Source organism: Gnatocerus cornutus, chromosome 7 (assembly GCF_029298725.1).
Source record: "Gnatocerus cornutus isolate USDA-ARS CGAHR chromosome 7, icGnaCorn1.1, whole genome shotgun sequence".
Classification (NCBI taxonomy): domain Eukaryota; kingdom Metazoa; phylum Arthropoda; class Insecta; order Coleoptera; family Tenebrionidae; genus Gnatocerus; species Gnatocerus cornutus.
In genome coordinates, this window is record NC_142239.1 from 16,518,686 (window position 1) to 16,537,463 (window position 18,778).

The 18,778-nt window shown below is 34.3% G+C and overlaps 1 protein-coding gene across 2 annotated transcripts in view; it reads right to left on the reverse strand.

Annotated features, from left to right (window-relative positions):
* Window positions 1-18,778, reverse strand: part of wge (BAH domain and coiled-coil containing protein winged eye) — a 29,710-nt gene extending 10,932 nt beyond the window's left edge. For both annotated transcript variants that reach the window (XM_088040448.1, XM_088040446.1), the window contains exons 1-5: window positions 18,423-18,778; window positions 8,501-8,633; window positions 8,246-8,386; window positions 1,972-2,391; window positions 1,191-1,337 (exon numbers count right to left, since the gene is read on the reverse strand). In XM_088040448.1, the coding sequence (XP_087896574.1) occupies window positions 1,191-1,337; window positions 1,972-2,391; window positions 8,246-8,386; window positions 8,501-8,600 (808 nt within the window). In that variant the 5' untranslated portion in view covers window positions 8,601-8,633; window positions 18,423-18,778. The remainder of the gene's footprint in view (window positions 1-1,190; window positions 1,338-1,971; window positions 2,392-8,245; window positions 8,387-8,500; window positions 8,634-18,422) is intronic.

Genomic DNA, 18,778 nt, shown 5'->3' on the forward strand with positions numbered 1-18,778 from the left:
TTTTATAAGTGGACCTATAGCAATAAGCTCCGGTATATTAAAGAAAATATTATCAAAATTGTACAGAAGAATCCGGAGAAAAATATTCCAAAGCTTTCGAACAGTGTAAATAATAAAAAAAACTGTACTTAAAACAAAAAAATCTGAGGATTGCAAAACAAAGAATAAAAGACAAAAAAATTGAAAACCTAAAAATGAAGACAATAAAACCATACAGTGATACATTGATAAAAAAATACAAAGAACGTAAAAATGCCGAATCCTAAAACTTTGAAATGATAATAAATTAATGAACCTAGAAAACCTAAACAAAAATATACAGGAAGTAATTAAAATAATGTACTAAATCGCTCATTAGAAGCTAAACCGATCAACAATCTTTTTCAAGTTACTTAATAACCACCTAAGGCTTGTTGTTAATAACGTCAGAAAACCAACAAAATCTTCCGAATTCGACTGAATACGCAGAATTCCACAATCTAAAAGATGCTAGAAATATAAAAAATACACGAAAAATGAAGAGTCAATCGAAAACGAATCGAATGGAAAGGCTTTATTAGAGAAGTTACATTATCCAAAGAATAGACTTGCCTCGAATCTTGCCTCGAATGCAAACAGTGAAAAAAATCATCGAAAGAATTAGAGGATTTCGAAAACAATTCAAATAATCTAAGTAAAAACCACAAAAAGGAAGAGAATCTAGAAAATTTGAACATAACATTGGACAAAATGTGTATTCCTAGAAATTTTCAAAATTATATTCTAATCTCAAGGATTTAAATGATGTGAAAAGCATTAAAACAAACCAAAATTCCAAGCACAAAAATGTGAAAACGAAAATTTAGAGAATCTAAAGAATTCATAGACTCCAAAGAAACCAATAAAAAAACTAAATAATACAGCAATACGTGTAAAGATTCTTGTAAACTTTAACAATTTTGAGTTGTCGCCAGCCCTTAAACCCAATTGAAAACTCAATCCTTAGGTTCCGACTCACAAGAAAAACTCTTCCAAGCCATCAACAGCTCTTTCATTTTTTGCAACGGAAGACAAGTCCGCAGCCGCCATTTATCTCTAATTACACATGCTCTTGGTGGCTCGTTAAAATGACATAGTATCAATTTTAATTTATAGCTTGTTAAATCGGATCATCACACAAAGTTGAAAATAGTGAAAATTCACTGACTTACCGACTTCTGATATTCTGGCGACCTCTTTAAAATGAGCTGCCGCATTGACCGTCGTGAGAAGGCCGGCGGGTGGTAAGGACGGAGATCCAATAACTTCTTGTTGAAACCTTTGCCTGGCCACCGCGATTCCAACCGGTATATTTCCAACTAGAGTACAAATTGTTATTTGAGACAGTTATGAAAGACAATATTTACTTCATGATCAAAACCAAACGCGACAATTTTCATAATCAGAATGTTAACAATCAAAGAGGTGGTCCAATTAACGATTCTCTGGCAAACTGTCTGAATTTACCAACTGATAATTACGTTAAACGACTAGGAAAATAAAACGCGGTTTTGTTTTTCTTAAATTGTCTTCGCATGCAAGTCGAAACATTGGAATCTGGGTGAAAATTCGATAAAATCGTGCTGTATTCTCTGTCACGAACTCTAATTTTACCCCCCAATCAATCAGTATCAATAATTAAAACGACGATAGCGATGCTGGTATTAACAGACCACAATTACAGAAACCTTTATCAATAAAGCCACCTGCTGTAGCCGGAAGATTGTAATTTCAGTTTCGACTTGTAATAATAAACAAAGTAGTTTATACTTTCAAAGTTTGGAAATGAACAAATTAACCTGTTAAAAAAAGGGTTTAAGTAGCTTGTTCTCGCCTCCAAAGTGACACGGCACTGAAAGGCCCCGAATTCTTAAAAGACGCAATTTTTTCTGAACATTTAGCAACAGGTGAAACTAAAAAACGCGCTCCTTCATTTTCAGGAGCGATTCTTACCGTTCCCATTAACACCGGCGAGGTGTCCGTCATTCTTCGGCGACGTAACTTCTACTTTAACCACCGGAGAGACACTCGTAGTGATTTCAGCAACTTGACACGGATGCGCTCCAGGTTCCTTTTTCACGTAGACTCCATTCCATTCGATTGGAGTCGTTCTCGAGCAGCCGTTTTCGGTGAACTTTTTCACGGGAGAGTCGCAGTTACATGTTTTTTGGGGTTTTAAGCTGCAGCACTTTTCGTCGCACCGCTTCTCTTGCACTTTTTTAGGACTTAATGGGTAATCAGGTTGGATTATGATGTTGGAATTGAAACCTTTCGCGAGAAGTTCTAATTGCGTCACTGGAACTGGGGAGTATGGCGAGCCGGGTGGAGGAGTCGGAGCTCCGAAGGTGTAGCCCGCTGAAGAAAACAGCGAATCTGGAAAAGATGGAAAAAATTAGATTTGGGCCTTGGGCGGTTTAAAGTCTATCAAGGCTTAGAGTTGTCTTATTAATTAAAATATGCAAATGTGTGGTAATTACGCAACAATTGATTGCAGAAAAATTGCAGACTTGATTGATATTAGGCGAGTCTTGGAAGTCTTATTTTAACATTTCAGTTAGCACAATTAACATAATGACTTATTACTCACTACACGTATAATTACCTCTTTTTCCCTTCTGAATATTAAAATCCGCTAATTATTACACTTTTTAAAAATACCGTTTAGAGTATTCGTAACGCGTAATTTATACAAGACCATAATAGCAATTACAATGTAGTTATGACTAAACCTGCCGGTTGTAACCGGTAATTTACCACGTTTTAGGTGATCTTTATCATCGGACGCGGTTGCAACTGCTTTTTCGTCGAGTGTATGCTTGAAATAATCATGGTCCTCTAAATATTGAAAAATGTGATCAATTAGAGCCTTCCACTCCAATCCATCAAGAGTACATTTTATGGACACATTTATTGCATAATTCGCCGAGAAGAATTATGCGAGGAACAAAAGCAATGAATTTTATTTAGCAGGTGAAGCTCTGTTTCTTACCCGAAGACAAAATTTCGCTGAAATTAACAAGAGTTGCGATACTATCAACAAATTATTCGAAAAATTACATATTAATCTGCTTCTTGAATATTCAGTAGTTATGAATTTGTAACAGTATGAAACGAATAAAAACAACGGAAGGCCTAAATTCGCTTGGAAAGTTCTTCCATTCTTTCTTTGGCCGAGTCTTCGCAGTTTTTCCTCTTTTCTGGTTTGTTTATGAATAACACGACTACCTCGGACATCGAATTACGAAAATAACAACAAAACTTTTAAAGAAGCTTTTAAAGAGCGAAGAGACCTAATCTTCTTTAATGAAAATTGTAACAAGCTTTATCGTTTTTTTCATGGAAGAAACAAAAAATGTTTCTTAAATTTCAAATTATATTTATTCTGTAATGCCATTTGGTTTCTTTGGTTGAGTCTCCGCAGGCTTTCCTCTTTTCTGCTTTATTTATGAATGACACAACAAATTCGAACATGGGTTTTTCTTGCAATTACGAAAATGATAATAAAACATTTAAAGAGAGCTAATATTTTTTTAAGAAAACTGTAACATGCTTTTATTCGTTTTTTCCTGTTATTTTTTTTCCTAAACATCGATATGAAAAAAACGAAAAATGCTTCCTAAATTTCGAATTATATTCTGTGGATTAATGCCATTCAGTGGTTATAAATTTGTTTTAGATAGGATTGTATAAATAAAAACAGTGAAGGGCCTAAATTCGCTTGAGAAATTGTTACACTCTTTCTTTGAGAGTATCTGCAGGTTTTTCTCTTTTCTGCTTTGTTTATGAATAAATAACACGGCAAACTCGGACGTGGGTTTTTTCTTGTAATTACGAAAACAACAAAACTTTTAAAAGGAGCAAGCGAAGCGAGTTAATTTTTTTTAAAGAAAATTGTAAATCGCTTTTATCGTTTTTTCATGTTTAAATTTCAAATTATATTCTGTGATACCATTCAGTAGTCATGAATTTGTAACAGCATTAAATAAATAAAAACAGTGGGGGGCCTAAATTCGCTTGCCGAGTTCTTCCATTGTTTCTTTGACAGAGTTTCTGCAAATTTTCCTCCTTTCTGCTTTTTTAAGAATGAACACGACAAACTCGGACGTGAGTTTTTCTTGTAATTACGAAAACAATAAAAAAACTTTTTAATAGAGCGAGTAAAATTATGTTCTGCATAGTAATGCGATATCTAAAAGAACTATTTTGGATGCTTTTTGAATTTTCTGAAATTTTATATGGCTTTGATGATTTTAGATCCTTCAAATTTTCCTTTCCATTTTCTAGTTTCCTTAAATTTCATTCATTACAATTTTTTTAAACATTAATTGTTTTCTTTGAACTTCATGGACATTATGTTTTTATTATCTAATCTGTTGGTCCATTCTTCTTCTCTACGACTTTTTACCTGCTTATTTTCGAAAACTGTCAAATTTGCAATCGATCAGAAAAAAATGAAGGCACAGAAATGTGCCCCTGATTTCGACAAAATCAAACATAACGTCGGCTGCTATCTCTCTCTATTTTTGAACAAAATGCGATTTCAATTTTGTAAAAAGGAAAACAAAAAATGTTTGTATTATTTTTATTGTTATGATTTCAGAATCAAAGAACATTGTATTTTCATTCTCCAAATTTTCAAATCTCAGCTTTGACAACAAAAATGTAAAAAATAAAAATTTGTCGATCTCCGTTAAAAAAAATCAAAATGGACTTCGCAGCTTTACATCTCAAGCCGACGATAAGGCAACGATCATTAGAACGAAACAGCCAAGAAAATAAATCCGCGAGACCTAAACTCTTTCGACTGTCCTTGATTTTAAATTTCCCGATAAAACTACCTTCCGCCTTTTGTAGAAAAACCAATATTTTGTTTAACCTGCAAGTTTGAAATATGAAAGAAAATCTTCTCAAAAAGAACTGAGTGAAATAGCAAGATTAGATATAGAACGCATATAGTCGACAACCGATTTATTGGAACACTTTATAAAAAACGGAATCAAATATAAGTAAAATGTCTCCTCTTTATTAGGACAAAAGATCGGAAAATCGGGACAGAATGTTGTGGAATTCCACATTTTCCGAGAAACAAAATATAAACCGCATTTTTCAAGAAGCAAAATATCAACAAAACAATTTACAACTCCCCACTATGCGCTTTTCGCTTTTCGTGTCGATTTCTAATTTTGAACATGCTTCGAAAGGATTTGAGCATTTTTAAAAAACTGGAACTCTTAAATATAATTAGAATAATTACATAGCATCCCAACAAATCTAATCTGTGTTTGTCAAAAGCACGTTTAAACATAGAAAAGCATTAAAGAATTTAAAGTGAAGTACAGTAGAACCTCGCTAATCCGCCTTCTCCTAGACCGACTCTCCGGGTAATCCGACCCTTCCGCGGAGTTGGGGGAGAAACAATATCTTCGTGGAATTCCTAAATCGAGTGGCACGTGCAGCCCAAAAATTCTCGGAAATTGAAATAAAAGAAAAATCAAAATTAAAATTAATTTTGATCAAAATATGTGTCGCAATACGAGAAGATAACATTTTTTTAATGTTAATGTATAAATTTCAATATATACAGGGTCCGGCAACACTTGTGTCCACCCCCAAAATCGTCTTTAATTATAAAGATAAAGTTTTGAAAATTTGTATACGCTCATAGTTGTCAAAGCTCTAGAAGCTGACGCAAAAATTTGTTTTTTATCACTGATAGTTGTAGAGTCGCGACGCCTCAAAAATGTAATTTTTAATTAATTGTGAGGGTTTGTGATATCAATCCCTAAATTAATTTTTTTTCAATATAAATGTGTTAAAAATATCTTAGTTGTTATTTTAGATTCAATGCAAATTGTCTTCAAAATTGGAGAAAAAAATGCTGTTTTATCAAGTTAGTTTCCAATTTCATTACGTCAAAGTTGGGAACTACGTTCACACCCATCTGTCAGCATCTTGTGTCACAAATGACATCTATCCTTTGGCTCGCTTTAGATTGAAACAAAAGTCTTGCATGGTGAAATTGTCGCTTTGTCGATGTTAATTAACGATTTCTGGTGTCCATAAAGTGCAACATGCCCGTGTTAATTAAAATTAACCTTTATAAGAGAGAATGAAGTGACTTGTGAAATTTTGGTGTAAACGTAGTTTGCCGATGCGCTGCCATAATTTTGAAAACTAACTTGATAAAACAACGTTTTTTTCGCAAATTTTAAACACAATTTGCATTTGATTTAAAATAAAAACTGAGATATTTCTTTCACAGTTATATTGAAAAAAAATTGAATTCGCGAATATTTCCGCAAAAACTCAAAAATCGCTAAAAATTATACTTCTTAGGCGTCGCGACGCTAACCAAACCGTGATAAAAAAACAAATTTTTGCGTCAGCTTCTAGAGCTTTGTCAACTATGAACGTATGCACATTTTCAAAATTGTAACTTTAAAATTAAAGACGATTTTGGGGGTGGACACAAGTGTTGCCGGACCCTGTATAATTTACTTTTAACTATGAAAAACAGGTGCTTTATTGAAATCTCCGGGTAATCCGACCTTTTCATCGTTTTACCCTACCCCTTGGTCCCATAGGCCTCGGATTAGCGAGGTTCTACAGTATACCTGATTCTTACTTCCTAAACAAGGTAATTTAAAAAATGTTATTGTCTAATAAATTAACATTTTGTTTTATTTAAGTATTCCCCACTTTATTATCCACGTTTGAGATTATTCAATGGCCAAGATATGTGCATTAGGAAAAAAACATATTTTTTTTGAGTTTTGATCTTCAGTTTTGAGGGGTCCCGGATTATTGGGCCAAAATACGTGTCCCAATTGAGCGGAGTCGACAGTACTTAATATGACATGTTCTTATATCCAACTTCATATCATTATTTGTTTAAGAGCAGTGAAACGTAATATCATATCATTTCAACTTTGTTTTGTTTTTCTGTGTTATTTGTGCTATCATGTTTGTAAAACTGAAAAATAAACACAGTCATGAAAATATATCGTATCAAATTTTAAAAGCCAAGTTTAAAAAATCTAACTAAGAAGCAATTTTGACAGAATTCTCACAATCATCAAAACGTTATCATATTCAGATTCTAGTATATCCAACTTCATCAAATTACTAAGACGTTTTGGATCTGATGGATCTTTCAGCTTCAGAAACCCCATCTTTGAGATTCTGCTGATGCTTGAAACAATTTTCCTTTGTAAGAACCGGACTAACCATAAAAAAGTCTAGTTTTTGCCCATTCAATAAAGTTCCGCTATTCGACCATAAAAGTCCACTGGTCCTTGCTAACATCTTTATACTGTCGGTGTTAATTACCACTGATTTTGTTTATAAGAACCAAACTTGCAAACTCACGATCGTCTTTCAAAACGACCTGAAGTTACCAACAGAAAATCTCAAGAGAAATTGAATTTTCTGAACTGATACCCAAACTCGCGTTTTTTTATCAGTCAGTTAAACACAATCACGCCTTTTTTGCTAAGCGGTTTCCATTGAATCCATGAAAAATTGCTAAATTGAAATTTCGTCCTCCTCTAATGAAACCCTTCAAGTTGTTAAAAGAAGCTTATGTGAAATACCATTTGTGGCCTTGAGACAGTTGACTGACGCATTACATAATCTAATATTTTATATTTACTGAAACAATTTATGGGAAAAACGTGTAAACGGGCGCATCGAAGTGCTAAGCAAGCTAAAAACTTGGTAAATTCTTATCCTTATCTTGTAGTTTACACCTAGGGATAAGTATAGCAGTTTGCTTTTCGGTACATTTAATTACTTGGATTTCTCCGAGGACTAAATTGTCTGCGGGTAGCATTACCAACGTCAACACATCTCATGCATTATTATAGGTCAGTACTATAAAGTAAAGTAAATAAAATAATCAAAATAATCAATCAATCGGTTGAAACAATAATGGAAGTATAAGTAATTGATTAGATAGACATTCTTAGAAATGAGTTAAATTTAACAGATTAGTATGGAACACGAATTAAGCAAATTTAATCAACAGTCACGTTCCTCTACTGTCTGGTACTTATGCACTAACTCACGAACCTTCAAAAACCGGTCTCTAAAATAACCAGTAATCATTAACATCGACTATTATTATTACTCCACCAATCAAACCGTTCAGAATGATCGCTACTTTTGCAATAATTTACTCCCCAGGAAAATCTCGAGAATTGTGGAAGAACGCACGACTTTTACATACCTTTATGATAGAATGAATTTCCTGAGGATTGTTGAATATGACCAGATGTAAATTGTCCTATTGTACGGGCATGGGAGTACAAAGCACTTCCAAAAGTTGGCCCGCCAGGAAACAAAGAGTAGACTCCACACTTATTGAAAGCTGAAAAAGTAGAATTGCAGCTCAAGATTTATCATAAGTTCATCATGCGGGTCATGCATCAGTTAATTACCCGGCTTTTTAGACCCGTTAAAGACAAAAAGACTTGATACGAACCTTCGGCGGAAAAACTGTTGATAGAAGGTGCCGGACCTGGAGCCAGGGGCCACAGACCACGCTGATTTGGTCCCCCCGGCCCAGCTGGGCTGCCCAACATAGTTAGTTTGCCCTTGAGCCCTGGGGACTAGTGCTGCAACAAAAGAATATGATTAGTTACAATTCTAATTTCTTCATGATTACAGCAAAACATACTTTCTATGAAATTGGATGTTACCTAAGAGGTGAGCATCTGAACTACATAGAGAATCGCGTTGCTCAAAATCGTTTTACTTTCCACATGTCTCGACTTTTTAAAAAAGCAATGAAGATAATTATAGTTCAAAACGAAAGGAAAACTTGTGGAATGAAAATATTTTGTTTATGGTATGCAGATTGCCGTCACAACACTTTACAGAGTCTAATATGCTTCAGTTATTTTACAAATTGGGCAGAAGCTCCTTGAGAGAATATTTTATATTGTAACATATTCACTCATCCTGCGACGGCAAGAAGCCGCGAGTTGCTCCACAAATTGCATGGCTCTGAATCTTCACCGTTCCTCGACTTTATTTCAGTTTTTCAATAGTTAATTTTTTAGATTCTCACATCTCTGATATTTGCCAAGATTCCGGTTTTCTAGCGTTTGCTCTACGTCCTCATTATTAATTTTCAGATGGAAGAATTTAAAATTTTAAGATCCTGGGGTCACAGGCGAATTTAAAGAGCCCGGACTTGGAACTTCTTAATAAAACCATCTAAAAAGAATCTGCACAAAAAAAACATAGATTCAAAGACAAACTAGAGAGAGACAGAGATAAATCTATACAGTCCAAGGAAAATATAGAAAATCTAAAGAAATTTTAGAGAATTTAAAAAGAATCCAAAAATATTCTAACGAGAACTTTAGGATTGTAAGAAAATCCTGAAGAAAATTTGAACAATATAAAGAGAAGAGTAAGGTTAAAGAAAATCTAAATACTCCAAACAAGATCTAAGGAATATAAAGAAAATTCAGCTAAAGAAAATCCAAGAAGAATCTTTAAATAAGGAAAAACCAAAACTGACTCAAAAATCTATGAAAAGAGCTATTATACAGGGTGATGATAAAAAGGCGCCCATGACTGGAAGTATTATGTCCTTTTTAGTTAAACCATCTCAGAAATCAAAGCAAAATTAATTTAAACCCATTCATTTCTACAATATGAATTTTTTTCAAATGAAAAACTTGGCAATGCTGCTCAATCCTTTCTAATAAAATTTTACATTCGGCAATCTCTGTAACTAAGCAACAATTACTGAAAGCTTTACGATGTTGCAACATTGAAAATTTTTCTACAAAGCCGAGAAATAGTATTTTTCAGAGTTAAAGAAACTTGATTCAAATCATTTTTTGTCCTTTTTTTGATACAGAACATGTATCATAAACTGTAAAATATGTGATGTCTAACTATGAAATTGTTATAAAAAGTTTATCTAAACAGAGTTTTATGATTTATAAAAGAAAGCTTCTATCTTACATTAGTTAAAAAAACACAATCTTCGTTTTAGTTTTCAATTTTGAGCTCAGGAAAGAATTAGCTGCAACATGATGCATGGGCGCCTTTTTTTCATCACCCTGTAAATAATCCAGGAAAAATCTAGAATTTAGAAAATTTAGAGAATTTAAAAAAAAACACCGTAATAATGAGAACAATATAAAAAATTGCAGTTTCCTCGAATTCTGCATAATCTGTTTACCAAAACCGCACACATTATAAAATTTCATCGACGCGCCGCTTACCCAACGATTTATTACGTTTCTCAGCGTAACTTTGAGTGTTTACAATTATGTATGTATTGTGATTCTGTCAGAGTTTGCAATAGTTTACGTTCATTCGTTCAGTTTTATCGTGTGATTCATTAAATTTCCATTCTAGGTAGGCCGTGTATTTTGGACGTGCGTTGACTTCTTGTTCGATAACTAGCAAATCTCGCAAATATTAAGTCGAAACTACTGTAATGGTGTTAGTTACATGATTTTTTTTCTCAAAGCCAACTGCGAATGGAAATTTAATGAATCACACAATATATCGCTGTTTTACGAACTCGAAAGGAAAATCGAGTCTTTCGTGTTGGCAGCCCTATCGATTTTGACATTTGCCACCTGTCAACAGTGTCATTTTAGCTTGTTGAGCAGGGGTGCCAACACAATTCAAATTCCAAAGGTTGCCCCTCCAACACTATTCAATCATGTGGTACATTAATATTTTAACAAAAGCAAACATTCAGAACTTCGTGGATGTTCTACGTGGTTCTCATTACGTAAATGGCCACAAAAAACGTCAACTGACACTAATTTGTTTGGGGGCGAGGCTTTGTGCTCTATTTTATTAAACTGATAGTTTCCAAGCACCAAATTTTGTGTCTTTGTGAAAGCTGATTTTTTTAACTGTTTATTTTAGAAGCTTCTTATCAATTCTCAGCAAAGAGGTGAGTAAATAATCTAAAAAGTTAAAAGCACAGATGACTTTCTCTAATTAATCAGGTTATTGTAAAAATGGTACTCGGTGGAGCATACCGAAGATAAGAACTTGCCGGTTCAATGGAAAATGTGTACTTTGGAACCTATCAACCGTTTGAGGTTATACGAATGTCATTGTTGACACTATCGACAGGTCTACCAACCCGTAAAAAATGCAGAGCCTCCTCTTCAAGAACGTTTCAATTCTAAAATATTGTTTATATACCAATTGGAGCTACTTCATAATAACTCAAAGTAAATAAACAGATAAGTTTGATGAGAAAATTTCGACGAATAGTTGCAGAAGTGAGCGCGTGGCGTTTAGTTTAGTCGGAACGAGCACGGTTAACATTAAAGAGATAGTACATTCCACAAATGGTTGACTACCTCGGCTTTAAGGCGAACCTGAACACGTCATCTCAACCGCTTCCATCTCCTTCCCAAACTCTAATCTCATTGATATCCCACGTCGTGCCGAAGCATTTTAACTATTCCAAAGCGTTATTTCACTAGTTTATACTGTGGAGCTAGCGGACGCTGAATTACCGCCAGATTTCATAATTCACAAAGGAGCAAAAAGGCTGAAAAATCGTCGTACCGTGGTGTCGTTACTGCGAAAATAAACTCAATTATAGCACATGTGGGTTTATGGATTTTTGCGGCACTTCATTTTGGTTACCGGGGAAACGTGTAAAAAATTTCCACTGGATAAATTAGTAGTGACGATAAAGGAAATTCGAGTTTGCCTTTTCTTCAGGTTTCAGTTTTCAGTTGGCTGTTAAACGTTGCACTTAATTGATCCAGAGTGGGCCGAAAGAGTCCAAAATTGCAAAGTTAGTAGCACTGGCAATTTTGTAATCACCAAGTTTATCGCTGTGCAATCCAAATCCATTCATAATTTGCAGTAGCTAATTCTGAAAATACCCTATCAGCAGACAGACTGATATGTAATTTTATAGATATATGATCGATATTTTGTGGAAAAAATTCCGGTCAAGTTGTAAAAATATGGTAAATGAACGCATAAAATTCAATATTCGATAATGACGGCAGCATGCATACATTATTTCGCTGATTTTTGGATAATTGTTACTTTCAGAGATGAATGAAAAAGTGTTATCTAACTGGTCCATGTCACGATATGTCAAAAATAACATCACTCATAAAATAATGACTAGAACTTGAAGCTTCGAAGAACATTGCATTGATTTTCACAAGTTTTATTATTTTTATACTTATTCTTTCCCACAAATAGTAACGATCGATACTGTCTACATAATGTTACGGTTTCAATTAAAGGCTGAAGGGCTTCAAGGGTGTAGAACATAACAGCTTGGATGTTCCTCGGAAAAATAAAGTTTCCAACATCGTTAGATGTAATTACTAATTATATTCGGCATTTAGCTCAGATTTGTTCAAAAATGAAAATTAATCCGCGGATAACACGTCCAATTAGTCTTAGATTTAGAACATTTGGTAATTTTAAGGATGAATTCTGCAGAAACCCAAGAAACTGTCTAGAATAAGAAGATTTTGGGCATCTTCATTATTTACAGTTTGGAAATTTCCGAGACCAATAAACATCCCAGTTCTTCTTTATTTTTACAACCAAATCGAGCCAGGTAGTGTTGCGTAACTCTTCAAAACATCAATAGCTATAAACCAATGTTTTACCAGAAAAATGGCCAACATCTACCAAGAAGCAAGAACAGTTCGGGACCGCAATCGTGTTACATAATTTTATTATAACATCTTTAGCTCAGGTAGAGACGGTTCGGAGAAGCGTCCGCTAACTCTCCTCTATTTGTCTTGTAAATGAATTGGTTAAAAACACGTAAAAAGTCCAAAATTGTGTTGTACTTCCATAGTTTAAATATTTGTACAACCACAGAATGTTAAATTTCGGGTTCACTGTGGAAAGTTGTTCATTTGAAAATTCGCAGTAAATTTTTCACCATCATAAATTAATTTCTCCCATTTTAGATCGGCCAACTCTCTCGACTGTTAGCTCTGTGTCTAATTTCACTTGACAGATTGCAGATGGTGCAACGACGGGTCTTCTTTCAGTTCCCATCCGAATATCCAATAACACATTTGACGTCATTTTTGTTGATCGCGTTATCTTTATGAGTTTTTTTTGCAATATTAAGCAGTTATATTTACCTTCAGAATTTAACCGAATAAATCAACTTCCAGAATTCGCAAAACTTACCAATTGAGTCAGTAAGTGGAAACACGCTTCTGGCGCATCCCAATTGTTGTTTTAATTTGAATTTATAATTATTTGGGTAATCGATTTGATTGAATCCGGTCATTTACAATCGAATTATTTTTGGTTGCTTCATGCTGTTCTAGATGTACGAGGATTTTACTAATAAAGAGGTCCTGATATTTCGCAAATTGACTTGCCGATAAAAATGATAAATGTCTCTAATTATGATAGATGAGAGCCATGAATCAATATGATACAACTCGATGTGGGCTTATTTTTCTGTGATAAAAATTAGATTTGATTAATATCTGCAACGTTTCTTAAATTAAGTACAACAGAAACTAATTTACATTGGGGAGATTTTAGCTGTGCTAAACTAAAAAAAATTGAGAAAAAAGTTCAGATGTGTCTCGAGCTGCATTTGGTGATTAAATAAGGAAAAATTGTATCGGAAAATAACACTTTTTTGCCGAAAATCTAATAAGAGAATAATATGTACAAGAAATAAGATCCAACTAACAATTTTCTTTATTATTTCTTTTCCCCCTTGTTCAACTTTTTGTCCTGTTATTCCTGTCCTATTTTATCAATTTTCTTTACTCCAGTATCTTAAAATTCCGTTCTTTGATTCATTTTCTCTTGAAATTCCACTGAGCTTCCATAGTTTTTAATTCATAACTTTATTCTTCTCGCCTTTTCTTTGCTTCATTTACATATTTCAGTTTTCTTTTCCCCTCGTTGTTATCCTTCCATCTTCGTAATTCTACTCTTCCCCTGCTTTTAAATGTATCGCCTTTGTCCGTTCTCCTTCACTCTTTTTACTTATTTCTCCCCTTTTATTATTCCCGCATGTTTCGAAACCTTACAACAATTACAAATTATCTCAATAGTTACACCGACCCTTCTAAAAGGAACCAATTCAGTGTGACGATAATATATTGTTGGGAAGCTAACACTTTAGAGAGGTATTTCTACCTGCACAATTGGTCGATTGTTGACGTTACGCTTAAGATTATTTCCAGTGAAAGTCAGTTTATAAGGATGGGTCAATTGCGTTTTTTTATTTCTCTGGAACCATAAATGATTATCATTTTCTATCGATAATCCAAATTTGAAACGATCGATCATCGAATTGGACATGACTAGATCCGTTGATATAAAATTCTACAGCACATAAAAAGATAAGAAGATCCTGTTTGCACTTTTTATCCAGGAAATATAGCAATTGTGATAGAGGTGAGAATAAAGTAAAAGCGTCGATAAAGGGAACACGTGAACTTTGATGTAAACAAATCGATTGAACCGAGTCCATAAAATTTATAGGAATGTCGGAACTGGTAGTAATCAAATAAAGAGATATGTCGCCTTATTTTTGTACACTGACATGTAATATTACCGACAACTAATTATAACTTTGAGATGATTATGTATCGAACTCTATTTTTAGTTTACCAACTGGAGAATGCAAGGATTGTGGACCCCCAGCTTCAAAGGAGGAGCCAATAAATGAATACAAATTTTCTTTTCTGTCAGTTTTAAATCAGTTTCCAACTAAGCAAATATTAGAGGATGTGTACATGCTTATTAATGGGAGTTAATATTTGCAGATTAATGCAAATCATTAAAGGAACTAGACAAGAATGTTTCACACAAGCCGATAAAAATTAAGAAGTACTTAGTCATTAGCGTTGTTATTCAGTAATTAAAGGAAAATCTCCTTGCGATAAGAGTTGAGGAAGTAGAAGGGTCAAGTCATGACTTCGTGAAAAATTTAAAATGATTCCTTCCTAATATCCGAACCAGACAACATCAAACCGCAAGAAAATAACGTCATTGTGGTCAATTATGATTGTTATGTTTTCGTGGACGTTGGCCCTGTCTACAGAACAGGTGTTTTAAATAATTTAAATGTTTCTGGCTCTACGTTCCAAGTTGACCATGTGCTACGTTTTTAACACAAATCCAGATTTTACCGAAAAAAATAGAATAAAACGAAACAAAAATTCAAATTCTAGAATTAGAAACGACCTTTTAAGCGTTTTTTTTCTTCTAATTTCGTCATATACTTAACAGTCATCCACGTCGTTAGTTGGCTATTTTTGGGGGACCCCTCGGTAGCAAACGAGCAAATTGTAGTACTGACAGAAAGCTATTTTTACAAAGGAAACAAAAACTTGACTTGATTAGCATTTTGATGATGCGAATGAGATTTCTGTTTTCGCTTAATAAAAACACAAGCATTAAGATCAGCGGGTTGCGGCTATTACTTTTTTTTTTAGTAAATCCTTCTTGGTTTTTCTCCCTCAAGCCCCCATTTGCATTCTGTTTATCCATAGTGCAAATTCCCTGATTTTTGCATCAGTAAATTCCTGTCATTACATTTTTATCTATTTTCATGTTGGTGCCACTTGACGCAGTCTAGTCATTTCGTAAAACGACAACACGCCACTTTTCCCTTTTAAAAGTAACAATTACATGGACAAAAGGCATTACTATTAATACGAAATAATACCAAGAATGCTGCACAGAGACGAGTTTCGTTCAAGGTAAAATAGTCGTTCCAATCTAATCTGCGCAGAGGCCGTCTCTGGATCGGTGTTCCGTCCACGCTGCAAAAACAATGGACCACTGGTCTGTTCCATGAGAAATTTGGACGACTCCGGGAAATCGTAGCAAAAACAGCATCAATCGTGGTGTAAATATAGGGCACACATTTCAGTCAAGGTTGGGAAAAAAACTGGCCGCGACCCAAGAAAAAAATGTACCCTTTACGCCGGCTGACTAAAAGACATGTAAAGTGGAATTATTTCAAGATTCAACTAAAATAAAATGAGAAAAACGTCTTTCCTTTCCAGTTGATACGCTTTAAATTTAAATATCGTTTAAATGCATAAGAACGATAATCCCATAGCGATGTTAGCCCCACCCGCTTTGCCATGACACTTCATAAAGGTGCTATAAAATATCCATGTTCAACGGACAATTCACATTTACATGAAATTAATTATTAATATACTCCACACAAATTGCAATGTTCAAACTTTAGCGCGTTGCGAAATCAAAGGAATTTAATTAACCACCGAATAGGTCCACATAGTTGCAATAACGTTCACACTAAAATGCAAAAAAAGAAATTATTTGTAGTACTACGGCTAATGAGAATCCCATTCGGGATGATATTTGAAGGAATATTCAACGAATGTAATCCGAATAACAAAAAAAATAATTCCAAAAAGCTTAGAGAATCAACAAACAAAAGCGTTTCGTATCTACGATTGTGTAACTCCCAAAATTGTGGTTTAAGCTTCGGCCCTTTAATTTTATTACCACAACTTTTATCTAAAGCTTGTTTAATGAAAAATCGATATCTCTTAATCTTATCCCAAAAAACGATAAAATCACAACGGCGTTGGAATTTAAGTCTTTTCTCACAGCAGTGTTACCAACAGATTTCAAACCAAAAAACCAACCTAATGCTAAATGTTGCTCATATGAACCTTTCCATTTTCATTGCAGTCTAGCCCGTTCTGTTCTCTAAAATATGGGCAATTAAAAATATCGTAAATATTTCTATTTTTAGTTTAGTGAAAGACCAAAGGGGGATTCTAGCCTTGATAATTTCTCTTTTGTGGCCAAAGACAGCAAGTCTCTTTAAAATAAAACGTTATTTTCCATGTCCAAATGCTTGATTTGTGCAATGTATGACTGGCGGAATTTTCCTTATCAATTCTTTAAAAATAAGTAAAAAATTCAAAACAAAGAGACTTCTGCGAACGCAACGAACAAGTAAGCTGAAGACTTTGGAATTTGAAATGAGTTGGTAGCCCTTGTTGCCATGTATAATGTAGAGCTTCCATTTGCAGTGCTACGACTTGACAATTCCCTTAATGCCAGCGATTCAAAATATCAAAATACATATTTCAGAACATCCTTATAAAAAAGTGTTATGTGACGAGGTTTCATGCCTTGACAGTTACCTAAAATAGTCTTTTGCGAACAGCGCGAGTTAAATGGAATTCTTCTCTTCACACAAATGAGTTATCAGCGTTTCAGTGTGTCATATGACTTCGGTTATTCAAGATATAGCTTCTAGTGTTTGACGAAAATTAATTTAAGGTGTATGTGACTTTGGGGGTTTCATGCCTTGATAATTAATTAGGGAGTACAAGGTAAGTGTAAGCAATTGGGAAAATTGTAACATCGAGCAAAACCCCCTCAGCTAAACCAAATATTTTCGATCGTACCTAATGGAATTTCCGGAGTTTTCCGGCGATTACTCAATTGTTACTGCTCGTATAAAAATTTCCCTTTTTATTATCGTGACTGTTTTCCGGCTAGTTAAACGAAGAGCTATGGAAATCTTATTGCCTATACACATAAAAGAGGATACTTGCCTTGACAACTGAAGCAGGAGCATTAATATGTATATTTTAGTCCAAAGACTGGTGAATTCATGCCATGCCAACTCCCAAAGTATGCGCAATTAAAAAGACTGTACCGACCCCCCTAGCAGGTAAAACCAACATAAAGAAGAAGTGAGCCCCCGACTGTCTTCCCCAAGCAAACTCAGCAAAACCAGCCACATAAAAACATTGTCAATTCAACTTTAAATCATCTAATTAAATTGCTCAGTTACCATATCTTGACAATTGTATCGAAGGCATTTAACTGGAAGTTATAGTTAATCATGAGCGGTGTAAACGCCCAATATGGGCATAAATAACTAGCGAGTTTTTGCTATCATTGTAGTAACTTAACGTAATTCAATACCAAAAAGCAATGATAGACCAAATTACCATTGCAATACCTTCATATCTTTAAACATGACTTATTCATTCAATTAAATGGCAAGACAATGGCGCAAACCAAAACAGTTTGTACTTACTTAGAATTAATTGCGTGAAATTAGAAGAAAATTGCATTTTGCCTCAGTGACTAGAAGCTGAAATGTTTTCTTCTAATTTTATTACCGTTTGTATGACTTTAACTATTGGTTAGTTAACTGTAAGTTAATGAATAAATGCGAAGTTGAAACATTCTATGCCGACGGTCGCTAATAAAACAATATTTGAAATATTTTAATTCGCGTGAAAAACCCCGGAAAAGACCTGAAAACGCACAAAGTGCCTTGCCCTCTAAATCGCAACAAACAATCTGCATCGCAGTACTTTAAATAAAAACAAGTCAGTAGAACTACTGCGTTCCAGAACACGAATTACTACACTTACATTATAAGGGTAGGTCCAATATCAAAAAATCAATATCCCCAAAATTTCATCTGCATACTCCTCTTACAATAGAACCAACAACAAACTTCTGTAGTAAAACACTGTGAAAGCACCACGATCACATTTTTCCTCTTGTTCTTAGTATGAATCAGGAATATTGAAGAAAACACTTAACACTAATCGCAGAAGAAGAACTTTAACACTTATTGCATCCACGAAATACACTTCCGACGTTATTATAAATGTTAGTGACCGCCGATTGTTGCCTGAAGAACATTTAATTCGCTTTTTTTACAACACACCGGTTACAACACTGATTGTTTGGCGATATAATTCCTTCTTCGTCGCATTGATGG